The sequence below is a fragment of the Neophocaena asiaeorientalis genome, unplaced genomic scaffold (genome assembly GCF_003031525.2).
Source record: "Neophocaena asiaeorientalis asiaeorientalis breed wild unplaced genomic scaffold, Neophocaena_asiaeorientalis_V1.1 scaffold132, whole genome shotgun sequence".
NCBI classification, from domain to species: domain Eukaryota; kingdom Metazoa; phylum Chordata; class Mammalia; order Artiodactyla; family Phocoenidae; genus Neophocaena; species Neophocaena asiaeorientalis.
In genome coordinates this window covers 4,541,335-4,568,446 of record NW_020173393.1, presented here as the reverse complement: position 1 = coordinate 4,568,446, position 27,112 = coordinate 4,541,335, and the positions used below count along the sequence as shown (strand labels likewise).

Here is a 27,112-nt window from a genome sequence, read left to right as displayed (position 1 = left end):
GAAGAGCTTTTAATATCTCAGAGCACCAGTTTCGTCTACTGTAAAATGGGTTTGCTAACAAACATACCAACTAGAGAGGGTTACTGTGAGGACAGAGTAAGATGCCAGATTTGAACATGCTTATCTCAGAGCCTGGCACTGGGCGGGAATTTGATTGGCTCCATGCCAGTATCCAGCCACAGCCTCCTTGCAGGACACTGCGGGGGGCAGCAGCTTCTGCCCACGTGGTAGAAAAGGGGAGGAGCCATCAGCAGCCTCATACAGTGAGACCAGTGAGTGGTGAGAGCTGCATTCCTGGTGCAGGAGAAGGAACATGGATTCTGGAGTCACATAACCCTATTTTGGCTTCCCATCCCATCACCAGTCCATGGGTGTGGGACTTCGGGCTTATTTACTCCAGTTCTCTGAAACTCAGTTTCTTCACTTATGAAACGGGAATAATACCTAATTTATAGGGTTCCTAGGAGGCTTAAGAATGGGATTTATATAATGCATACAGTCTAGCATACTGTAGGTGCCAATAAAAGTGATCTTCCTATTTGAGCTTTTGTTACTAGAAAGCGCAGAGCCAAACTAGAATTTGAAAGTTGCCAGCCTGCATATTTAGATTACGTTTTCATATAGTGGAGTTATATTTTAAAATAACCTGGTCTTGACCCTCTTGTCTTCATTTATGTTTTCCTGATCCTGATTATTTAATTCTCATACAGCTGTTTTATTGTAGGTACTTTTATGGATGTTTTTCTAAATTCTTTGAAGAACTAAGTGGATAAAACCTAACTGATGTCAGGAGAGACAGATCCTTATTATGACTCTGCAAATGCCTGTGTGATTTGCAGCGTGGAGTCTCTCTGAACCTCAGTTTCCTCATCTGTAGAATGGGGGTAGTAAGAAACCTACCAGCTCTTTCGTGGTGCAGGAATAAGGATCTATGGCTCCAGGTTTTTGCAAAAGGACTTTTGTAAACTATGAAAACTTAAAAGTAGGAACATTTATTATTTTTGAGACAATGCCCTGTTTTATTCATTTTTGTAATTACACCCCTCCCCAAACTGTGCTCAGGACTCAGGACAGGGACAGGCACGTACTAAGCACTGAGAAAATGGCCACTAAATCTCACCTCCAAGCCCTCAACAGTGCCTGCTTCTTTATTTAGCAGAGAGCTTGATGGCCCAGCATGGGATGCTCCTTCACCCACCAGACATGAAACCACTGAATAGAATGGAAGCAAAAAAGTGAAGATGGAGTTTACTAACAGTACCCAATGGGCAAGTGAGTCTGCCAAATGCTATTACATGAAGGGTAGACAGCCAAGCCCCGTATCATAGAATTCAACAGCAATTTGTTTTGAAGCATTCTGATTTGGACTAAAACAAGGAGAGGATGAGACTATGAACAAAAGACATAAAGAAGATTTAAGCAGGAATGTAAAAAGAAAGCAGCAGAAGAAAGACCCAGAAAATGATCCCAGGGAGCAAAAGATCTCAGAAAAAAATAACAAGCAGGTACACAAGGCGGTAAGATCAAAATCAGATTACTTAATAAAAGCCAGCATTTCTTTAAACTGAAAACAATGCACACTGCTGACAGGCACTCCTTTTTCAACAATGCCACAGCACTCCAGAGCAACAGTCCATACCTCACAAAGCCCCCTCACCCTGCATCCCAGAGGTCACTGGTCCTATACAAAATTGGGAGGTTTGATGGGATGGATGTTGCGGAACTTAGCAGTCACTTGGAATCGAAAACCCAGGAAAACAAACCCACACAGTTGGATGCAAAGGATGAATTAGGCCAGGGCCCACCTGTTCAATAATGAAATAATTGCTCAGGGCAGGTTTTTCTGTAATCTTTTCCAACGTGACATCTATTCTTGTGCTCTGCCTCTAGCAATGCTTCTTCAACATTTGCAAATAAGCTCAGGCCCTCCTAAAGACCCGATGGAGAAACCAGACAGTCACTTCCCTAATGCCACGAAAATAGATTCAATTTTACATACATCAGGGTGATTGCAGAAGCAATTTCTACATCTCCAGTGTAAGCATTACTTACATTTTTTTCCCCTCAAATCACACCCCAGTGAAAAGGTACCTGATGCATTCCAGGGCATTCAAAAGAACCCCCAGAGCATGTCTGTGGCTCTAGCCTGAGGACACCAGATGCATAGACAGAATCCTAAAATATTTACTGATTCAAACAAATGCAAAATTTCTTAATAATTGAGTATAACGTCAGTTGAATTTTTTCCATCTTTTTAAAAGCAATATCATTAAAATGAATGTACATACAATATACATATACACGTCTGGGTACGCGTGTTATGTCTGTGTGCATGTATATGTGTGTATGTAAATGTAAAACACACATATATCAATCTTGGAAAGATTGTGTCTGGACTTTAAAACATCTGATTAGATTTTACTGGATATGCTGTTTCTTCCTCTCTGGCTGGCCAATCTACCTCAGTCTTGGGTGCTTTTATCTTAAGAGCCTAAGTTTTAGCCCACGGGGAAAATGGAGGTGATGTTTCCCCTTGAAATCCAAGAAATTGGTGTTACCCAGGTTTTCATTTGAAATCAGAAAGCTTAAGATCAAATACCTACAATTTTGGGGTCATGATGTTTGTCCTGTGTCTTTGACCATATCTCTTTGGCATTCAGAGTCCTCCCAGGACATTTTTACAAAAATGGAAATGGAAAAAAAGGTGCACAAGAGCCTGGCCTGGACAGGCAAGGTTTTGGGTGAATAGGTACCACTTGGCCAGCAGTGCCATCAGCTAGACTTGCTAATGAACTTCCTTGCCTCTGGACAAAAGCAGGAGAGTCAGTGACAAGTTAACACGGCCAAAGGCTTGGGGTGGGGCGGTGCTCAGGATGCGCCTTTAAGGACAAACCAAGCCCAGTTCCTTGCTACCCTCTTTTCCACCTCTCCTTCCCTCTGTCGGCATCCTCTTTTCCTGGACCCAAGGGAATGTGAGAATCCCAGAAATTCACCCGGGTGGAGAATGGATTAAGAACTGACTTTGTGTTTAGGCAGACTGCAAACTTGCTCTGCTCTCTGAGGAAAACAGAAGTTAAATATTGACTCATGAAGTAGTCAGCGTGTGCTGTTAGGCTTCATCTTTAAAAGCCATTTCTCAACCTTAAGAAGTATTCAAACTTAGCATCACCAAGAGTGGGCAAAGTGATAGCACGTGTCTATTGAAATGATGCAGAGGGAAGTACATACACAATGTGACCTGTGTAGCATTTTTGCCAAAATGTTTAACCTGAGTGTGATCATGATGAAAAAAATCAGACGAATCTGGACTGTGGAACATTCTGTGGACAACTGGCCTAGACTTTTAAAAGATGTCAGCATCCCGAAAGGAAAATGAAAGGTGGGAGGACTGTTGTAGATAGAAAGGTGATGGGAGATGTGGTGGCCAAATATAAAGTGAGCATCTTGACTGGATCCTGGATCAAAAGATAGTAACAAATAGAGAAAATATTTTAGGGCCATGGGGGAAATTCAGCTCTGGACTCTGGTCTATCAGAGATTGAAACAAGGTTATATTTCTTGGGTAAAATAATTTCATTGTGTTTATGCTGAGGAGCTGTCCTAGTTCTCAGGAAACACATGCTGAATTCTCTGGAGGGGGAGTGTCATGATGCCTAAAACTTACTTCTAAATGGTTCATAAAATTATATATATATATATATATATATACACACACATATATATATATATATAAAATGTATGTATACATATAGTGTGTGTGTGTGTGTATATGAGAGAGAGAGAGAGAGCAAATATTGCAAAATGCGAACTGGTGAATCTAGATAAAGACTACATGCGTATTCATTTTACCATTTTTTTCAGTCTTTATAGGGTTAAAACAAAATCTCTCTTTCCCAAGGTAGCACGTCAATATTTGAAAATAGCTGCTGCCTCTTTCAAAGTTCAGCCTTCTTAACAGGGTGCCTGTAAGGACCCCCTGCGTGGCTTTTACAAAATCCACCTCCTGAGTCCCCATCCCACTCCCCGTGCCCCGGGAGATTTTGATTCAGCAGGTAAGGTGTGGGGCTCAGGTATGCGGATTTTGAAAACTGCCTCAGGTAGGTGCTGTGGTACACTTGAGGTTAGGAAGCATGGGTCTGAGGTACCCTTGGATCCTGGACCCATCAGGAAGCAGCTGTGTAACTGTGGGAAGGTCAGCCGCACACTGAGCTCTGCAAACATCATCTATAAAATGGGAACAATCATATCCAACATCCCACAAGGCTGTGGTACAGACGAAGGTGGTCTGTAAATACTTGTTTCCTTTCTTTCTTCATCCTCATAGATCCCCGTCATCCCAAACTGACCTCATCTAAGTGATTTTCACAAAGTATGATTTCTTCCCTTTGCCACTGGCACAGTGCAGGGGGAACATGTGTCTCTGCTCACATTCCTTTAGATTTCCTGCTTTCCCCACTTTGGAGCAGAGGCTGGGGAATCTAGCATTTTTACGCAATTCAGAAAAAGAACTGGTTTTCAGAAAGTTAAGAGCAAAAGTCAGCACTCTTGAGTCTGATCCCCAAGATCAGACTAAACTAAACTAGCTTTAGTTTACTAGTTCTTGATGTTCTCCTCTGGATGGGGTGAACCCCGAAATTGTAGCCACTACTATTAGCTTGGGATCCTGTATTAACTCTGCACAAGGACACCGTCGCTCTTGACTAAATGCCACTTGGATCACTAGCTGTGTCTTGAAACTGACCAAGGCTTGAAAGGCATGCCCTCCAGTTCTGGATAAGTTACTCATCAGCCATGGGACTTTGGAGAAGTCTGAGCCTCAGTTTCACATGCTGAGAAATGGAGACAGTGATAACGCATAACTCATCTACTTTATGTGGTTTACGTGCAGCACCGTTTTGATAACTGTAAGACACTCAATTCAGCTTGGCCTATTTTTCTCCTTAAGGGCACAACCATGTCTTCCTTCTTCTTCTTTTTTAACCTGCCTCTGTGTACACAAGCAGCAGTTAAGATGGCTTGCCCTCATTGCCATCTGCTTTGAGGTTCTGAAATTCTCCTTTTCGGATGGGTGGCCCCATGTCTTTGCCAGGGAGCACCTTCATCCTGGACCACCCCAGGGAAGCATCCAGACTCCATGTCCTATAGCACCTGACACTGTGAGGGGTCAACAGCAGAGGTACCAGGGTCAAGCTGGTACAGATGTCCCCTTCCCCTTAGTTGGCTCAACTTACTGAATCCATTAACGTCCTGTGAGCTAGAGGAGAAGCCTTCGTCGTTGCGGCTGGTGCTGAGCTTGGTGGTGGGTTTGTCGGCCGAGGCCACGGGCCCCATCTCCCTCTGCGCTCCACTCTGTGTCTCCTTCTGCTTCTTGGCCAGCTTCCTTTGGGACATGTGCAAGGGGAATAAAATCACAGTCAGATGGTGACAGTTGCATCCAAGCACTGGAAGATCAGACTGTTCTTTTTCCCCATCCATCATCCTCAACCCCCAAACCTGGTCCATTTTCCAGAAACAGAGTCAAGGCAGGTCTTCCAAGGTCAAGGTGGAATAAACCTAAGTCTTCCTGAAACTGCTAAAGGCCTCCATTTGCTCAGAAATATGACATTTATCCTGCCTCATCCTCAGCAATGGGTGTGTTCTTTACTTGAGCTTAAAATGGGAAATGAGATTTGCACAACACTTTCCTTACTCTCCCTTGAAAGGGAAGAAGAGGCAGGGGGACCTTTCTGTTCCCATGGCTCTGAATGAGATTCACAATGGAGTCTGGCCTTTCTCAGGGATTGAGCTCATGAAATAGCCCACCAAACAAAGGTAGATTGAAGTAGGGGCTGGTGTGGGCAGTGGGTAAGGGTGAAGGTGAGTTAGTCTTATATCTCAAAAGGATAAAGGTTAAAGCAGAACTTGATGCACAGTTATTCCCATAGTGACCCTCAGAACCAGATGCGCATTTGGAATGATGATGATGACGACGATGATGATGACGACAAAGTATAGCAGTGATGCTCAAACTCATGTAAATTAGAATCACTTTGAGAGCTGAAAAAGCATACAGATCCTAGATTCATACAAGTAGGACAGGCACTAGACCTCTGGCCACCAAGTTCCCCAGGTGATTCTGACACCAACCACTGGAGGCTGAAACCATCAGCTTTGGCATCAGACAGACCTGGGTCCATATCCTACCTCCATAGCCTGTGGTTGCATGATACACGGCAAGTTCCTTAACCTCAGTAAATTCTGAACTTAACCTCATAGGGATTAAATGAGGATTAAGTGAGATCAAGTGTTCGGAGCACAGTGCCTGGCACACAGTGAATGTTTAACACGTGGCAGCTGCTATTCTTGCTTTTGTATCATCACCACTGGTCCAACTGCATTCCACTGCTGGAATCCTCTCTCCAACAGTCCCGCTGTGGAATCCCATCCCCCCTGGATTATATCAAGTGATGGAGACTTTGGCACCTCACTGGGAGACTGAGGGTTAAAAAGTTCTTTGTATGGATTTGTAATCTACTCCCTTTAAATGTCAACTACTGGGTCTCAGATTTATTGCCAGAGACACAAAAATATGACTAACCCCACTTGCATATGACAGTTTTTCAACTATTTCTAAATAAACAACCTGGTCCCTCTGAGTTTCCCCAACATTTATGTACCTAAATATAGTAATTTTGTTCCTATCATGTGCAAGGCTATGGGTTGCACATTAAATATCTGGAGGGTAAATTCTTCCAGGTCTCTTGCTCCATTTTTCACAGGACTTGGCTTCCAATCCAATCTTGGTCACTCCTATTTCAACACGGAAAGGACATGTTTCCGTGATGTCCCAGAGAGGTCAAATTCAGCACCACCTAGGAAATATCCAAAGGTGAGCCCATCTGATAATGAAACAGGCAGTTTCAAGAGGTAATGATCCCCCTGTCAGAAGAGGGTAAATCTAGACTCAGAAGTATTCTAGAGGCTTTCATCTAGGATCACTTCTAGTTTGATGGTATTTTCCTTCACATGGAGTTAATCTAGCTGTAGACCGCACAGAAGAATGGCAGATGGCACACTCAAGTGAGGAGAGAAAATGTATAAAAGGACTATTGACCAAGTGAGAAGGGTATAAGGGGAATCCAAGGTATAATACAGTGATAGGAGAGCTGTTCATCACCTGTGGGTCCAGGGGGACAAGCAGAGGAAGCAGCAACCAGAACCCAAAAGGCGTTGTGAAGAGTAGGACACCTGTATAGAAGCAGTGAACTTCTCCCAAGGGATCCAGCCAGTCCTGAATGGCCCCCACAGGGAGGGAACCAGAGGCACAGATTCCCTGACTACATCCTCCCTCCCCCACCTGACCTTCTAGAGTGGCTCACATTAGCTGAACCCAACTGGAAGCCCAAGGCATGGCATCCATTTAGATCTTGCTCTGTAAGCAGATAGCAGAGTAGAGAAGCGTGGAGAGTGAATCTGGATCCAGGAAGAGAAGAGCTTTTGCCTGTTTGATGACAAATGCAGCCTAAAATGCAATTCCTCTTCTTTTTTTTTTTTTTTAATTTGCCTGGGGAAAGAAGGGCGCTCAGGAATAGAAGTGCATCTTTTGGTTAAAATGCTGTGGCCACAGACATGCTGCTCCACTAGTGAAACTATTCCAGGCAGACAGAAAAACAACAAGAAATGAAGCATTCGGTCACTTGGGCCTTTTCTCACCATTGGCAGGCAATCGGCCAGCAGGCAGGGGGAATGCAAATGAAAGAAAAACGAGTATTTCTGCTACTGATGACATTTCAAAGTTTTATTCTTCATTTATTATCAAAAAGGAGTGTGTTTCAAAATGTATAGGTGGAGTTTCCCTGGTGGTGCAGTGGTTAAGAAACCGCATGCCAATGCAGGGGACACGGGTTCGCGCCCTGGTCCGCGTGGATCCCACGTGCCACGGAACAACTAAGCCCGTGCGCCACAACTACTGGGCCTGCGCTCTAGAGCCCGTGCTCCGCAACAAGAGAAGCCACCGCAATGAGAAGCCCGTGCACCACAACGAAGAGCAGCCACGGCTCGCCACAACTAGAGAAAGCCCGTGCACAGCAACGAAGACCCAAAACAGCCAAAAATAAATAAATAAATTTATTTTAAAAAAATGTATATGTGACCTTCTTAATCATAAATTTGTAAAGATATACAGCAGACCCTCTGCCTCTATCTGAGTTCTGCTCACACCGCCCCAGCAGGAAATAAAAGGAAATCCGATAAGAAAATTAACTTTCAAACTATAAATGAGCATGTACTGGAGGCTTTGATATTTCCTTAGGGCAGAACTCCCAACCAATCTCATTCTATTCAGGGTAAGATAATATGGAAAGAGTTGTCTTAGGCACAAATCACTGGTTTCCAAAAAAAAAAAAAGTCTTGCTGCATCTATGAAAAACGGCATTTTACAGAAATGTTTGGGTAGCTCTGAACCCCTGGATAAAAAATTCTTTTAATGGGGCCTCTCTAAAACATAGATATTTAAAAACTGGACAACGGAGTGGTAAAAATCTCAGGTTTTTACATCCTTACTTTTTCACCCATGGTTGACACTATGTTTTCGTGGTGATGATGATGCTATATAAAATTTAAAAATATGTAGACAGGTGTTTCAGCTACAAAATGGAAATGGAAGGGATGTAGAAGGAAATAAAACACAAAACCATACTTTTGGGATCTTATTCAAAATTTAATCACTAAAAACCCTCTTAGTAATTTAGGAAAAATCGTATTTTATTCCTATAGTCATAGAGTTTAGTTGATCCCCTTCCCTCTTTTTCCTGAAGAGAGGGGGACATCCCAAACTTGGGAGTGGGGCATACAAGACCTATGGCTCCAGGCTTCAACTCAGCCTTATTTTCCACACGTGTCTCCTTTTAGGAAACACCAACTACCTCATCTTCCTGTCCTAACCATTCCTCAGTACTCCCTACTCCTCAGTGTACCCCCATTCTTCTCCCTGGGCCACCTCTTCTTCATCCTTTGAGGCTCAGTGGCATTCAAATGTCACATCTTGGGCTTCCCTGGTGGCGCAATGGTTGAGAGTCCGCCTGCCGATGCAGGGGACGCGGGTTCGTGCCCCGGTCCGGGAAGATCCCACATGCCGTGGAGCAGCTGGGCCCGTGAGCCATGGCCGCTGAGTCTGCACATCCGGAGCCTGTGCTCCACAACGGGAGAGGCCACAGCAGTGAGAGGCCCGCGTACCGCAAAAAATAAATAAATAAATAAAAAATGTCACATCTTCTCTGAGGTTTCCTCTTGCTCCCTAAACAGATGTGTGGTTTTCTCTTCCAGGCTGACTCTCCCATTGAACACAAATTTACTTAGCACCTACACATGCCAGTCTCTGCTGGATGTAAGAAGTTCATAGCGTCAAACACTGAACATGATCTTGACCTTCATAGAACACAGACACTAGAGGCAAAAGACAGGCACTAAGCAGGTAAATACACGAATCGATACAAAATCACAAAGGTGATTTTCCTTCTTTTCCAAGAAGGAAAAAATACATATAGCTAGGGGAGAGCAGCAAATCGCTGGTTTGAACCCTGTCAGGAGATCAAGGAGAGCCTCGTTGCCATGTCTGCTAAACACTTGACTAATCCAATTGCGGTGATTCAACCTTCCTACCCAGGAAGGCAAGAACCTCTTGGGTGAACCTCTTTCGACTTCCTGTACCTACTCCAATTTCTTGCTGAGTGTCTGGCACACAGCCAGAGCTCAATAAATCTGTTGTGCAAATTTATGTTTAAAAGTCTACAATCCGAAGTGTAGAAAAGACTGTCATTCTACTCTGAGTACAAATTATAACCACTTAAAAAAAAGATAAATGCAAGGAAAGAGGAAGAAAAAGCTGCATGAAATTAGTTTGTGGCCTGAAATACTTCTAGTTAATGAATTATTTTTGTCTAACAACTTAGCATTTCCTTCCTGGGGTGTTTGAAGAATTGATGGAATGTTCACAGGAGTCAGAGACTTGTTTTTCCCTCAGAGCCCACAGAATAGCCATAGCTATAGAATGTTTTTTTTAAAAACCTCATATAAGATAGTCACATGATATATGGGATGGTCGCATAACTCATGCTGTCCTCAGATCCCTCAAGACTCAAGCACTTGTGACTTCCCGAACTTGGCATTTTTTCCTGCAGTTGTCCTGAGATTCCTGCCAACTGGGTCACACAATTTCACCAGCAGGGGGTACCAAGAGCTGTTAAAAAGAGAGCATTGTACAAGCCTATCTATTCCTCTGCTAGGTCTTCTCTAGAGCTGAAGAATGTTTTAAGACATAGCAATCCGAAGTTCCCTGCTTCTGACAGGTTGGGACAATGTGATGTGGCTGGTGGTATTCTTCCTTCTAACAGATCACTCGGAGGTTCCCCCGACTTTTGCTGGTTAGCTGAGCGAGGGTAGGTGGCCAGGGACATGCCCACGATGGACCATGACTTCTGTGGTTTATCCTGAGCATCACTCTTGATAAGGGAGGGTGGCAGGTGGAATGGCTCCACGGAGAGGACTGTAAGGGCTGTGAAACGTTCTGGAATCATGCTACGAGAGGAGAAGGAAGAGTGTCTGAAACAGGATGTTTCTCATGGAGATGGAACATTCTGGAATGCTCTCTTCACACACGTGACATCTGGCTCTGTGTGGTCCCAGAGGTCAGAATTAGAACCACCACATTGGCTTGACACAAGGAAGAAATTTCTAGCAAAGTGGAACTGCTTGGGTCTCTTGTGGAAGTGCCTAGTGCCGAACTGCCCTTCCCACGTTTTCTTCTTTGGCAACCTTCTCTTCACCTTTAAGGGGCCAACTCAAAGGCCCCCTACTCTTAGAAGTCTTTGTCTCCTCCCTAAAGTTAGTAGTTTATTTCTCTTTGCACATTAATTGGTTGGAAAAATATTTAATGAGTACCTACTTTGTAGGTGGTTAGACAGAAGTGGCTGTTAGACAGCAGGAGACCATGATGTGAAAAGCCAGACATGACCCCTGCTCTGTTTAGGCTTTTGGAAGTAATGAGCCCTCCATTATTGGAGGAGTTCACAGAGAGACTCAGAAACTACCTAGAGGAAAGAGGTGGTAGGGATTCCAGCATCTGGACCCTGCAAAACCCTTGAATATGTGGGTGGAGAACAGGAGACCCGGACAATTGAGGGAGAGTGTTGGTTCCATAGGGCTCTTCCCTGGATGTGAAGAGCCATATGCCCACTTTCCAGGGGAGACACTGACCAGGCACTCTTTCCTTTCTCCATAGGGTTTTCATTGACCCATCCTCCACTGGCATCTCTGGACAGACTTTCCTGGGAAAACACAAAGGTTGGAACCCTGGAGCCAGAGAGATATCTCAGTCCACAGGAGGTAGACAAAGAAAACACAGCTGAAACTCTACTCCTATTAAAAGCCGGCATTGTGCTCTTTGAAGCCCGGACAGACACTTCTATGCTGACATGATTGAATCTCTAATTAAATTTATACATCAGAAACCGGAAGGGAACTGCACCATTCTCTTATTTTGTAAAAGAAACTGAGGCCAGACAGAGGAGGAGCTTAGACAAGTCATGCAGCATTTCAGTGGAAGCCACAGGACCCTAACCTTGCTTTCTGCCTGCTAGCTCAGGATACCTGTTCCAGCTTTCCTCTACCTCTCCTTCTGGGATAAAACCAGAAGTGCAAGTTCAGTCCATGGTAACAATTCTAGCCCCTTATGAACGCAGCAAAACCTCATTAATCCAAACTCCACTAACTCAGAATAACTGTAGTTGAGGCAGAGGCTGGGCTACCGCACAGCAGAGTTGATAGTGTAAACGAGGATACGGAAAAGTGCAGGATTAAAAGGAGAACACACCACTTTCTCTTCTTTCAGGAGGCAGCATGGCACAGCAGTTAACATCAACTTTGGTGCCAGACAGCCTGGCATCAAAACCTGGCTCCATCTCAGACTAGCTGTGTGAGTTCTTGCAAGTTACACATGCCTTTGCATGTCAGTTTCCTCCTGTCTATAGAACTGCAGGTAGCAGCAGTGCTTCCAGGGAAAGGAAAGTGTTTGTGAAGATTAAATGGTGTGTAGTTACCAAAGCATTTTCCCCAGTGCGTGGTACACAGTAAGCACTCAATAAATGCTCTCCGGTTATCTTTTTTCTGGCGGACTCTTAACCACTGCGCCACCAGGGAAGCCCTCTCTGGTTACCTTTTAAATATAGGAAACAGCCATGTTGATTTAAATGGCCTCATTATTTATTAAATATGAATCCTCTAAAATAGATACCCTGAAGAATGGCTTTTCTCTAAAAACATTCTTTGATGTATTCTACAGCCGTGCTTCTCAACCTTGGCTGCACAAATCATTTGGGGAGCTTTAAAAATTACTGATGAAGGCTTCCCTGGTGGCGCAGTGGTTGAGAGTCCGCCTGCCGATGCAGGGGACACGGGTTCGTGCCCCGGTCCGGGAAGATGCCACATGCCGCGGAGCGGCTAGGCCCGTGAGCCATGGCCTCTGAGCCTGCGCGTCCGGAGCCTGCGCTCCGCAACGGGAGAGGCCACAACAGTGAGAGGCCCGCGTACCGCAAAAAAAAAAAAAATGTCTCCAGACACTGCCCAGTGTCCCAGGGGCGGTGGGGTGGGCAGAACTGCCCTGTGCCTGATTGAGAACCACTGCTATATACACAGGACCGTAATAGTTTACCAGTTAGTAAATACTACCATGTATTAGGTACCTCCAAAGATTACCTTCTGTGATCCTCACAGCAACACTATAAAGTGGTGATTATTTCTTTTCTTTTATAAATGAGGAATCCGAGGCCCCGAGGGTTAATCCTAAACTCGTGAAATGGGTAAAGGGACCAGGTGGTATTTGAGGCCCCCATTCCTCAGCCTGCAGAGCCCTGAGCGCTCCCACAGCCTGCTCTGTTTCTTCTCTTGGACAGCAAACGATCAGCTACAGCCTCATGGCTGTCTAACTACGGGGGCCCGGTTCAGTAAATTATGGTGTGTCCTCTGGATGGAATATTATACAGCTATTAAAATGATGGACTGTCATTTAAAATGACTACTATATAACAACATAGAAAAGTGCTAACTGGATCACATTAAGTTAAAAAAAAAAACCTGGAAATTAAAACTGTGTCTACATTGTGATTATCACTAGGAGAAAGTATATCTAAGCTGATGTGTTAGATTGAAGGTATTAAGGATAATTTTCCTTTCTTCTTTGATATTCATTATTGTTATCAGAATGTCTTTACGATCATTATTTTTAAGTAGCAGCAAGGTAATGAAATTCAAGATGTCAGCTTTGTCATAGTTCCATCTTCCACCTGAATTAGTGGAATTCAGGCTACTCTAAATCCTGGAGTGAGGCAGGGGTTTGGCACACCCTTACTCTCCCAACCGCCCATAGCACTGCTGCATGTATGTTTCTGAACTACAACATCTCTCCTTGAACTGTACAGTTTCCTCCGAGCTCAGCCAGCTGCAAGCATAGAAGAAAATGGCTCTGAAGGTAGCGGTGTGGAACCCTTGGGGAGCCAGGGCTGTTAGGAACACACAGTTTTCGAATAGCAGATGTGTCCGTCCGTCAGACGGTACTGAGCGGTGCGCTGGTCTCATGCATAATGCATCGAGAGTGGCCTGGAACACTGGCCTGGCCGTGTGGGAGAAGTCTTGCATAAGGAACGTCTGATGAATTGACTGGAATGTCAAAATGTCATCAAGGATAAATGAATGGATGTGTTACTCTGGCTGTAAGAGGCAGTACCAGCAAGACGACAGACAGCCAGTGGGCTGCCCAAGACAGACGGCGTTTGTGATGGAGATTCATGGTCTTTAGGCAATGTGAGGTGCTTTGCGGGGAGAAGAATAGACAGAAATGCTCCAGCACTTAAGCACTGTAAAATCACAAGCATGGGATAAATTAATTAGTGAACACTAGGAAGGCGCCTGGTCTGTCTGTACTCCTGGGGAAAGCCAGGATGGATGGCACTGGGCTGGAGATGATGGGTCTCAACACCAGCCTCCTAAAGAAAGCAATTGAATTTAGTGTGCGGTCATAAACCGCAGCTGATGGAAAGGTATGTCTGGTCTGCATTTGTTTTTTTCACGGGTACTGTTTCTGTCTCCTGCTCCAAGCTCTTTGTGTCTGTGCATCAAGTGTCTTAGGTGACTCTGGGGAGACCCAGAATGGCTACCACTTGCTTCTAATGCCACCATGGGCGAAGGTGGGGGTGATGACGGTTATTGTAATCCCTCAACCCAGGGGAAAACTCTCGCGAAGCCTGACTTCCCCTGTGGCATCCTATACAGGGGGTGCTCCATCCTCTGGTGATGGAAGGCTCACTATGTCACATTCAACCTGTTCTACTGTTGGACAGGCATCGTTAGAAAGTTCTTCTTCATGCTTCTCCAGCATCTCCCTCCTTGTAAACTTAACAACTAAAACAACGAGAATAGCTAATGCTCCCTGAGCATTTGCTAGGTGCCAGGCACTGTGAGCCCTGGCACAGTCGGGCTACCGCCCTATCGTGTGGCATCCTCATACTGAAGTGTAGGAAACAGGAGACCAGAGAAGGGGAGAAACATGCTCAGGACTACAAAGCTAGTACATGGCAGAGCTGGACCCAAACCCAGGTCTGCTTAAAACTAAGTCTTAACATCTTAACTATCACACAGATGTAAGTCCCATAACCTCCTCTTTACAGAGTCTGGCTTTTAGAGCAATATAGAACATGAGAAGGCAAGAACTAATACTTTGAACATGTGTTGGGTATTTTGCTAAGTACCTGGCCTGGGTTAGCTTACTCCATCTTTCATACAACAGCCTTGTGTTCGTGAAGTAAGTTACTGTTTCTCCACCCGAGACCTCTCTTTTCTTGTCTTTTTTGGTTTGTTTCTATGTCCATTTATTTTTTATATACAAAAGTCAGTCGCATTCCTATATATTAACAACGAGCAATTCGAATATGAAATAAAAAGAACACTACCATTTACAATAGCACACACACAGAAGAAACATTCAGGTATAAATCCACCAAAATATGCATGGGACCTGCATGCCAAAAACTACAAGAGGGTGATGAAAGAAACCAAAGTAGACCCACACAAATGAAGAGACATATACCACGTTCCTGGGCCAGATGGTTCAATACTGTTAAGATGGCAGATCTCACCAAACTGATTTACAGATTCAACGCAAGCCCAATCAAGACCCAGTAGGATTTCTTGCAGACATCCACAAGCTGATTCTAAAATACTACTGCACATTTATTTTTAAAGAAAGAAGGGGGAAAAAAGCCTTCAAACCTTCACTGTTCAGAAAATGAAACCCGACACCTGTTGTCATATTAAACACCGTAATCGTTGGGTACATTTTTAAATAAAATTATTTCTCTATGTCTGGCATAGCTGAATTTGAATAAAATCCTCTCCATGGCATAACCCTATTTATAAGACATTTTAAACAAAAACGTGTTAAGAGACAAAAGGTTGCTCTGTAAAATTAAAAGTGAGACTCGAGAGGTCTATTTAAAAAAAAAAAAGTCACAAAAACAGCCCTAACCCCATCCTCTCTTTAATCTTGGTCCTTATTTCTCCAGTGCAGAATATAAAAGTCATACAATTGTAAAATGATGAACAATCCAGTTCCTGTTTGACACTTGTCCCTTTTACACAGTGAGTGTATTAAAAGTGTATATATTTATGTATATGTATAACTGAATCACTTTTCTATACACCTGAAACTAACAGAACATTGTAAATCAACTATATTTCAATAAAAATTTAGACAAAAAATTGCCCCAGCAAGAAGCTCATCCAATGTTCTTTAATTCTGATAAAAAGATTTCATAAGAAGTTTTGAGCTTCTTGAGGTTTCATTAATGAAGAGAAGGCTAATGAACAAGTATTTCTCAGGAGACTGACTGTGGCTGAGGGGTCTTTACTCCACCATACACCAGTATGAGGAGTAATTGTTATGAGATATTAAATGTTGTTTTTAAGTGTGCCTGGGGCATTTTCGCCATTTATTAAATGGCTTCTACACACTTATGAACAGCATAAGGACTGTCTACCTTGATATCTATAGGGAGGAAGTGGTGCCATCAAACAGCGTGTTATCTTCTACAGATTCTGCCCTCCACACTCAGGTGCCAACATTTTAACCAGAGGTGTGTCTATTTGATGATCCCGTGGGGTCAAACTCTCATCTGAGGTTCTGGGGTAGGTGGCCAAGCCCTCATGCTAATCTTCCAAATGCCTATCTTCCAGGACCCTGGATTCTCAAACTCTCCCATATGAGTGGTTCTCGACAATAGTTTCATATTAGAATAATCTGGGGAACTTTAAAATGTCTAGGTACCCCTTGAGACCAGTGAAATCAGTTCTCTAATCTTTCTTTAAAGGTTCTGGCCTGTGCTCCCCTCCCTCTTCGACTGCTCTCCTTAAACATACTCCAGTTCCTCTGAGCTCTGCTCCCAGGAAGGAGGCAACATTCCCGAAGAGACTGTCCAGAGTAGAGTAGCCTCTTCCCCATCTGGAGAACCACGCCTCTTTTTAAGGCAGGTTTTGGCAGCCACACCATAAAGGACAAGCCTGTCCCCCAGCCCCTATATATTTAGAAATATCGTGACAGCCCTTCCAGTTTCAACTCCAGCCTTTTCTCTTCTCACTGGCCTATAACGTCTTCTTGTGTTAAAATGGCATTGTCTACCCGTGTGGTTTTTTTGCCAGAATCATTAGCTGACTCTGATCCCTCACTGAAATCAGCAGGGATGGAAACCAGGAGAAGGGGTGTCCTACCCAATTGCTCAGAGGAGAATTTTTGTAAGTTTAAGAACCACCATCTACCACTGCCCTACTTCATTGTATTTGGCAAATTCTTCTTTCATTAACTTATGTTTGGAAGTTAAAAAACTCTATCTTCCCCCACCCCCGACACACCCAACCACTGCTAGGTTCTAGCTTAGCTCTACCATTTGATAGATGACAATCTAACGAAATGCAAGTGAAATGAAAACAAAATGGCATGTACATTATATTTTTTAATTTCTTAAGATAATTCCATGAACTGAGCGCTATCATTCCCATTTTACAGATGGGAAACTGAGGCTCGGAGTGCTTAGGACTCACAGCTGCTAAGCAGTGGAACTGGGATTCAAACCTTCCCTTTCCTACTCCAGTCCTTTCTTCCTCTTTTTGTTTTTACTTTCCAAGTTTTTCCTAGCATGTCACCTACCTAGTTATAAAATGTATGTGTGTGTGTGTATGTGTGTGTGTGTGTGTGTGTGTGTGTGTGTGCACGCATGTGTATTTCAAGATAATGAGGCCAAGGAGAAAAGGGGGTGAATGTGTTACTTCTTCAGTAAAACATCTTGCCTCTGCCCTATACCAGGCATCCTTTTTGGCCCTTTAGCTCGTGGTATCTTTCCTCCAAGCTGAATCAGTGACTTCCTTTTCTTTGTCATGTCTTCACTGCTCCTCTTTCATGTATTTACAACATTATTTTATAACTGTTCGTTAACATGTCCAAGTCACCTTTTAAGCTCCTTGAGAAAAAGGTATTTCTTTTTAAATACTTAACATCTAGCTCAGTGCTCAGCACAAAGGAATTGCTCAATAGGTGCTCGTGAATGAAAGAATATGTCATTTAAACATCACGGCTGTTCTGAAATGCAGCCGTTATTACCCCCATTTTACAGATGAGAAACTGAGGTTGAGATGGAGTTCAGTAACTTAACTGAAACTGCGGAGCCCGAATGCCCAGGTCTCTTTCCTACACGGCACAGAAACCTGTCTGCTATCTTCCTAAGTTCCTCCAAGCCCAACCAGACAACTAGGTAATAAGTGGGAAAGCACTTTGGAAGAGATAAAGCTGTATATACAAACAAGATGTAATCATTATCATCATCATCAACATTGCAAAGCTGTAACTAAAGCACTTCCTCCCATTAAAAGCACTCTGCCAAAACACTTAGAAAGGCATGTTCTACTTCGTGCATCTCAGCATCCCATCTTCGCTACAGCCCTAGCTGCGAGAGTCATTCTCAGTCTGGGGACGTTTGCTGAAGGCAAGTGCTTTCAGAACTAAATCCGTTCCTGCCCTGGTGACACATTTTTAAGGGGGCACCGTGGCTGGGCACTTCTGACCTTAGTTCTCTCCTCTGGCTGGTTCAGCAACAGGTTCTTACTACACTCTTCTGGGATACACCGTGAGCTCCCCCAGGCAGGAGCTATGTATTTAGACGCTCACAGCCCTCCTGCCCAGCAAAGGCACAGGTGAGAAGCAAATGCCTGTGAATGAATGATTGCCTAAGGAAGGACTTTTTAGAGTTTACTTATCATCAGTGGTTAACAAAGTGGTGACCCAGTTAGTTTGTATACAAAGTATCCGTAGGCAATGAAGTAGGCATGTTCAAGGGCAGGCGGGGGGCATATACATACTCAGATTAACTTGTCTCCAGTGACCAAATTGAATGGGGGTGTCACAGGTTGGGTTCCTGGAAATTCGACTCTGAGACAGAGATTGACATGTAGGGGATATGTTAGGAGGAGCTTCTGGAGACAACATCTGTGGAAGGGAAGGGGAGGGAAGGGCAGGAAAGGGGAAGGAGGGGAGGGGAAAGGGAGAGAAAGGGAGGGAAAGGAGGAAAAGTGGGCAGAAGGGGAAGCTGAATGGAGATGTAGCTGCAGTGATGGTTTAAGCCAGCCCCATGGGAAGCTCTGACACTGGACTGATTTTTACACCCTTGTAGAAGTCAGCTATTGACCAGCTATTGGATGACCTTGGGTGAGGCAGCTCTGAAGATCAAGAAGTCCCAAAGGAGGCTGTTATCTAAGAGTTGTCTGCCAGCAGCAGTTCTAGCAACTGGGGTGGGGGCGGGTAAGTCCATTCTTGAAGGGGGATCTGAGTAGCACATCACAACACTGTCCATAGAAACTTCTCTTTCCAACCCTATTTCACTAGGTCATGCCTCTCTGTCAGCAGAGAATCCCCCCTCTCTTTTAACTTCTTTATAAAGCTCAGATGTATTTACAGAATAGAAGCATTTAGAATCACACACCTTTCAGAACTTCCCTGGTGGCACAGTGGTTGAGAATCCGCCTGCCAATGCAGGGGACACAGGTTCCATCCCTAGTCCGGGAAGATCCCACATGCTGCGGAGCAACTAAGCCTGTGCGCCATAACTACTAAGCCTGTGCTCTAGAACCCACACACCGCAACTACTGAGCCCACACACTGCAACTACTGAAGCCCACATGCCTAGAGCCCGTGCTCCGCAACAAGAGAAGCCACCGCAATGAGAACCCGCACACGGCAACGAAGAGTAGCCCCACTTGCTGCAACTAGAGAAAGCCCGTGCATGGCGACAAAGACCCAATGCAGCCAAAAAAAAAAAAAAATGGTTCTGAAGAACCTAGGGGCAGGACAGGAATAAAGACAAGATGTAGAGAATGGACTTGAGGACAGGGGGAGGAAGGGTAAGCTGAGACGAAGTGAGAGAGTGGCATGGACATATATACACTACCAAACGTAAAATAGATAGCTAGTGGGAAGCAGCTGCATAGCACAGGGAGATCAGCTCGGTGCTTTGTGTCCCCCTAGAGGGGTGTGCTCGGTGCTTTGTGTCCACCTAGAGGGGTGGGATGGGGAGGGTGGGAGGGAAATGCAAGAGGGAGGGGATATGGGGATATATGTATACGTATAGCTGATTCACTTTGTTATACAGCAGAAACTAACACATCATTGTAAAGCAATTATACTCCAATAAAGACGTTAAAAAAAATTAAAAACAATAAAGATACTAGTGCAGCCATTATGGAAAACAGTATGGAGGTTCCTCAAAAAACTAAAAATAGAATTACCACATGATCCAGCAATCCCACTCCTGGGCACATACCTAGACAAACTATGATTCGAAAAGGTACATGCACCCCTATGTCCATAGCAGCACTATTCACAATAGCCAAGACATGGAAACAACCTAAATGTCCATCGACAGATGAATGGATAAAGAAGATGTGGTACATGTATACAATGGAATACTACTCAGCCATCAAAAAGAATGAAATCATGCCATTTGCAGCAACATGGATAGACCTAGAGATTATCATACAGAGCGAAGTAAGTCAGACAAAGACAAATACCACATGATATCGCTTACATGTGGAATCTAAAATACAATACAAATCAACATATCTACAAAACAAAAACAGACTCACAGACATAGAGAACAGCCTTGTGGCTGCCAAGGGGGAGAGGGGCTGGGGAGCGATAGACTGGGAGTTTGGGATTCACAGAGGCAAACTATTAATATAGGATGGATAAACAACAAGGTCCTACTGTATAGCACAGGGAACTATATTCAGTATTCTGTGACAAACTACAATGGAAAAGAATATATATATATATGTACAACTGAGACATTTGCTATACAGAAGAAATCAACACAACATTGTAAATCAACTATACTTCAATAAAATTAAAAACAAATAAAGATACTAGAATTTTCCAGGCATGGACGGTGAGTAGGCATTCCAGGAAAAGGGCACTGCAGGTACAAAGGTGGGACACTGAGAAAGGGACAGTTATATCAGGCTGATGTGAGGATCAGGAGAGGAGCTGTTCTCGAAGTCAGCATCCAAAATATTAAACTGAGTTGTGTGTGAAATTCAGATCCCCAGGCCACACTTTCAAAGGAACTGAGCTGATCTGGGGGTGGGGTCCAGGAATCAGAATTCTCACAAGGTCTTCCCCTTGGCTGAAGAGCAGCCGCAGGGCAGCCGTCTCTGACTTGCCTTTATGGTAATGCGTTCTATTTTCACCTGTCAACATATTTGCTGTCAGCTTTTGGTAATTGATACTTATCATCTTTAAACGGCTTCCTTCTATTCCTATTTTTCTTCATTTTTATTTGAAGTGACTGACAAATTACGTAAAATGCTTTTCGAGTCGCTCTTGATATCATCGTTTCAAATTCCTCTTTAAATGTACTGAGGCAATGATATTTGATTTCCAACAGCCTCTGACGTGAAAAGGTGTGTGCATTTCAGGAAACAAGGCAGTTTCCTACTTTGGGTGAAAACCTACTAAGTGCTCGGCATTTTCCAAACTTTGCCTCATTGCATCCTTGCAAGGTCTCTGTGAGGAATGCATTTTTAATCTCCACTTTACAAGTTAGGAAGCTGAGACTTAGAAAAAGTGAAGTGGCTTGTTCAGGTCACAGATGCAGAACAGAAGCAAAGGTTGCCTTAAAGCCACAGAAGCAAGGAAGGGACAGGGTCTGGAGTTACCTAAAAATTGTTACTTTTTTTTGTTTAAGAACAGATCATCTGTTGACTTTAGCTGTTATGTCTTTTAATTTCATCTTGTTCTTTCACTCATTCCACATACAGTTACTGGGGGTTCACTGTGTGTGCTAGGGCACCACGGGGAACACTGCAATGAAAAGGAAACATCCTTAAGACACATTTGCTCCTGCCCATGGTAACAAAGTGACTGCGGCGAGAATTGGAGAAAGGGACATTCCTGCAGGTGGAAAGAATCAGAGAAGTCTTTCAGTGGGAGCTAATGTTTGACACGGACCTTGAAGAAGAGGTGTAGGATTTAAATATGCTGGAATGGAGAGAAATAGGATGGACGTGAAAAGCCCAAGTGTTCTGGAGTGTTTGCACACAGGGACCAGCCCAGGAGGAACCCGCCTCTGTGACACTCACACAGGTGAAGTGAAAAAGTTAAGTACTCTCTCTCTGCCAGAATGGTTGGTAAACATCTTAGTGCCTTTTCAAGAACTACTACACTAAAATGTCTCTGTTCAAAACAATTACTGTGCCCGTCACCTGCCTTGAGGTAAATTATCCAGCCGCTCCGTGGCATGTGGGATCTTCCCGGACCGGGGCACGAACCCGTGTCCCCTGCATCGGCAGGCGGACTCTCAACCACTGCGCCACCAGGGAAGCCCCCACCAACTCTTAATATCCTTTCAAAAAGCAGACACTGAAGTTGTTGGGTGCTGCTTTACTACAGAAAGGTAAAAAGGAATTCTAGAAAAGCATTTTTGTCAGCTCAGGAGGTGAGGAATAATAGCTGCTATTTATAAAATACCTACTTTGTGTCAGCCACTCTACAGATACACTCGCTCATTACCCCTCATGAAAATGCTGGGAAGTTACAGTTGTTATCACCATTTGCAGATGAAGAAACTGAGGCTCAGAGTGGTTCCACGATTGCTCAAGGTCTGAACAGTCTGGAAGAAGAGGCAGACCTAGAATTGTGATCTAAATCTGACACCAAAACCCACATTATTTTAATTTTTAAAATGTGTACTGGACCGTGAAGGACCCCATTCTAGACTGCTCTGTCCCTGGGTCCCAAAGTGCCTTCTACCTATAGCTCTACTTATCCATGTCATTAGCATTCTTTTGGTCACCCCTTACTCTATTCCCTTGGCTACCACCGATCTGGCTGCCCTGTGCTCTCAGCTCTGACCACATGGCAAGTCCCCAGGACAGCAAAGACAGGATTACCTCAAGGGCCTCCTTGCCAGCCAGGAATAGCTACCACTTCTTGTCCCAAGCAAGGCACAGATGTCCCTGCACAGAACTGAGGCTGTAGAGGCAGACACACTTGCACTCAAATCCTGGCTCTCCCACAGCCTGGCTAAGGGCTCTCCAAGCACATGGTCCAGGCAGGAGCCCTGAAGGTCTAGTGAGAAGGATGGGCAGGGCTTGAGGGTATGTGGTCCTGGATTCAAACCCTAGCCCTGCCACCTCCTGGCTGTGGGATGTACACAAGTCCTCAAATCTCAGTCTCAACGTCTAAACAGACTCAACACGATAGCATGTATCTCGCAGGGCTTGCTGTGAGCATTAGATAAACCCTGTACATCATAGCTACCAGCTAGTAATTGTTTTCAACTTCTGCCTCCTTCTAGGCTGGTTCAGCTGCCCTGCATTCACCTTTGTGTCTGCAGTGCCTAATGCACGGTGCAGCACATTGTAGGAGCTCATAAAGCAGGATGAATCTTCAACCCCATCCTCTCCCTCTCTCAGAAGTCTAGAGCAGGGATAGGAAGACTATGGCCCTCAGGACAAATCTGGCCCACTGTCTCACTGTTTTAAATAAAGTTTCATTGGAACACACCCATGCTCAAACGTTTACATACTGTCTATGGCTATTTTCATGTTACAACATCAGAGTTGAATAGATGCAACAGAGAACCCATAAAGCCAAAAATATGTACTACTGGATCCTTACAGAAAATGTTTGTGGACCCTTGGTCTTGTGTATGGGACCTTTCAATGGGGGAGAGCCATTGAGGGCCTCTTGGTTTTGGAAAAAAATTCCTGTTTCTCCCCCACCTACACTTTACATCCTCTTTCCCCGGTTTATCTATTTTTATTCCTTATCTCTCTTGGCCATTACATAATACCTCTACTACTTTTCTCATGTATGTCGTTTATTTTCTATCTCCCCCACTAAACATCTTCATGCAGGCAGGGATTTTTGTTTGTTGAGCTAACTCTTATATCCCAGAATCTTGACGAGTGCCTGGCACATAAGTAGGAACCCCACAAATACTTGTTGAATGAATAAATATGGATTTCATGGAAAAGACTGTTCAGCCCAAGTGTGTTGGAGGCTTTCTCTTTCATGGAAGATTTTGAGGCTTTTAGAGGGACGAGGTGACGCCTTACTCCCTGCGAGGATGGTATTATGTTTCCTATTTTACAGATGAAACAACTGAGATTGGGTAAGTCTGTGTGTCTCAGACTTTAATGTGCCCATGAAGGAACTGGGAATCTTGTTACAATGCAGGCTCAGGAGGCCTGAGCTGGGCCACCAGGTGCTGCAGTTCTACAAGCTCCTGTGTGATGCCAGTGCTGGTCTATGGACCACACTTTTGAGTAGAAAGGGTTTAAAGCACCCACTCAGGGTCTCTACCTAAGATGTGACGGAGTGGAGTTTTGAATCTGCAGACCGTGGGGGTCCTCATTTCCTTTCTGTTCCCCCTTCTCTACCTACATGCATCGCTCCCTCCTATGGTTTCACAAGACCTGTCACACATCCCCTCCTCAGCTCCCTGTCCCCAAACACTCTGCCTCCAGACCTTCCCTTCTCGAGACACCCCACCTCCAGCATATGCAGCTCTCCCTTCTGCACAGGCTCCTCTACGTATACACGGGCCCAGGACTTTCTGGCCCTTCAAGTGGCCAGTCTCACATTCTCCTCTGTTTTAGGGCCTAGTGGTTAAGAAGAAGTTATCTATCTCATGGGTCCTAGGCAGGCTGGCTTCATCCCTCAAGGCTACCCCGTGACCTGCACCAGTGACTTCTGATGGTCAAGGGCCGTGCCCAAGCCCTCCACTTCCTTCTCTCTGCAGCACCTGCTACTGTCAAGTCCTCCTTCTGCAACGGGCATCGCTTGGTTTTAATGGTGCTCCTCCTACCCTGCTGTCTGCTTCGCCAGTTCTTCTCCCCCTCTGAACCTTTAACCATGGCCAGCTCCTGAGCTGGCCTGAGTGTCACAATCTAGGATCTGTCACTTAGAACTCCAAGTCTGCACCCATTGGAAGACCCTTGTTTATCACTGCAACTTGAACTATAAGGACTTGCATATCTATATCTCCACATCGTTCATCTTTGATTTCACCACAGGGTCCAGCACAGAGAATGGTACAAAGTGGGCATCCAGACAGTGCTATGTACACTGGCTAACAGACTGAGGGGGTGAGTTGCCCAGAAGGCAATGCATGCCCACACCTACTGCGGAACATTGATGCCATGAGGACCTCTAGAAGACCAGAAGAGCCCCCAGGGGCCACCACTACTGCCCTGACTCCTTATGGTTTCTGAAAGGGGAAAGACAGAAACTAACATTTCATGAGTGCCAATTTTTTGCAAGGCACCTCACAAAATCCCTCATTCCCTACGAGTTAGGCACTTTCACCCCTATTTTAGGGTTGAGAGGAATGAGGCTGAAAAAGTTCAGAAATCTTGCTCAAGGCCACGTAACTGGTGAGTGACAGAGATGTGACTTGAACCCAGAGCTGCATGACTCTTTCCACCACAGCAACAGCAGTCCGCACTGTCTCACACCTCTCTGCCTTTTGCATACGCTGTTTTCCCTGCTCAGAATTCTTATTTCCTCAGTACTGGATAAATCCATCTCTAAAAGCACTGATAACTGTCCCCTTTCCACTAAAAAAAACGGTCACCCGACTAAGTGCCCCTATTCCATGGTACACGTTGGTACATCTCCGCCGAGATTTCAAGTAGCGATACTTGATGTTAGGCTAGTCTCTCTGATAGGCTTGTGTACTGTGAGGGTGAGGCTCAAAGTCCTGGCCATCTCTCCATCCACAGTGTCTGGAGCATAATGTGCACGTTCAATGCCTATTTGTCAAATGAATGAATGAACAAACGAAGCAAGGTTTCTGGCATTTTCAGTGTCGGTGGCCGGCGTTCATCGGTTCCTATATAACATGAGGGTGGTGATACCAGAATCTCATCTGCTCACTGCGTGGACCTATTGACCAGGGACCCAAACAGTGAGCAGAGGGATGGGGAGGCTTTTGCTGGCTCCATCCTCATCTGTGAAGGCTTCAGCAGATGATCACTAACAGATATGGTCTCTCTCACAAAGCTGGGTTTGCCAGCGGTGGAGGAAGACGTGGAATGATGGATAATGGACTTTACAAGGAGTGAGGCATTCTGAGTTTTAATCCCACTCTTTTGCTAACTGGAGCGTGATTTCACACACTTCTCTGGACCTCAGTTTTCAAATATGGAAAATGCCTATTAGAAATGTGAAACTAATTCAGTGGTTTTCTAACTCTTCATTACCAAGGATCTATTTATGGAGATTTTCTCCGTTACCCTCATGTTGTGAAAACGTCTGGTTTTGTAATAAGAAAAATCATCATCTTTATTTAGAAAGAACTGTTAGGCAATCAGCCATCTATAACTACCAACAAAATGCATTGATAGCATGACATAACTAATGATAAACATCAGACCGAGATAATTCCAGTCCCAAAGACCACGTATATTTCTGTCACCCGTGAAGCTGATTCTAGACAAAGCCACGATTCCCTGTAGACTTCCTGAAATAGTGGAAACAGCCAATGAATTTCCTTCTAATCTTTGAGTCCCTAGGGCTACACGTTCCCCAAGTACGTACAAATGGGCTTTGAAGTTGCCGAGATCAGTGATTTTGCTTTATGTGTGCAAATCCTGCAGGAGGATTAGGTTTTCCTCTTGCTGGAATTTGAGGATTTCTAACTAGAGAATTATACTGACAAAGGAGAAACAGCCCTTCACATCTTCAAAAACAGGGGAAAAGATCCAAGATGGCAGAAACATAACAGACATGAACATTTTCAACATGGACAGTGCATTTTCAAACGGAAAACATCTAGGCAAAATAAAAACTTTGAGGCTACAGATGGCTTAGACGGAAGTGAGTATGAGAAACCAACAGACGGCTGGTGCAGGAAATGCATGCTACAGGTTGCCTTACAGGGCACAAAGCAACGTCACCCCGGATCGATACTTACAAGTAATAGGAGTAGGAATAAGCATTTCTTCTATATATTGATGGGCAGTCAGATGATGGAAATGTCCAAAAAGGGGGGGAAAAGAAAAGACAAACAAACAAGAATTAGATTTATAGGAAATCTTGGTTCTTAGAAATGCACATAGTATTTCAGCATCCCTAAGCTCAAGGAGATGCAAGTTTCGCAACTAGTCATCGTCCCCGAGAATCAGATACTTTCAGCGGTAGAAGAAAGACCTCTCCTATGATGGAGAAACTCACTACTCATGCAGAGGAAGCCACATCGCATTTGGTTGTTTTAGTCGTTTGAAAATTCTTTCTCACGGTTCGGTAAAACTAGCTTCCTTATAATTATAATTTTTTGGTCTTGGGTCAGACTTCTGTGGCATTCTAGAACTAGTTTACCACTCCTCCACATGACAGTGTTCCTAAGATCTAAGGAAAACCATAATGACTTTTATCTTCTCTGTTTTAGGTCAAATCACATCAGAATCTATTTAGTAACGTCACACCAAAAGAAAGGAAATTGTGTAGCCAGCATCCAAGATGGCTCCCCAATGATCCATA

The 27,112-nt window shown here is 44.3% G+C and overlaps 1 protein-coding gene across 1 annotated transcript in view; it reads right to left on the bottom strand.

Annotated features, from left to right (window-relative positions):
• PTPRT (protein tyrosine phosphatase receptor type T) overlaps positions 1-27,112 on the bottom strand; it is a 754,628-nt gene that overhangs the window by 114,479 nt on the left and 613,037 nt on the right. The window contains exons 15-16 of the mRNA XM_024746810.1: positions 26,547-26,576; positions 5,232-5,380 (exon numbers count right to left, since the gene is read on the bottom strand). Of these exons, the coding sequence (XP_024602578.1) occupies positions 5,232-5,380; positions 26,547-26,576 (179 nt within the window). The remainder of the gene's footprint in view (positions 1-5,231; positions 5,381-26,546; positions 26,577-27,112) is intronic.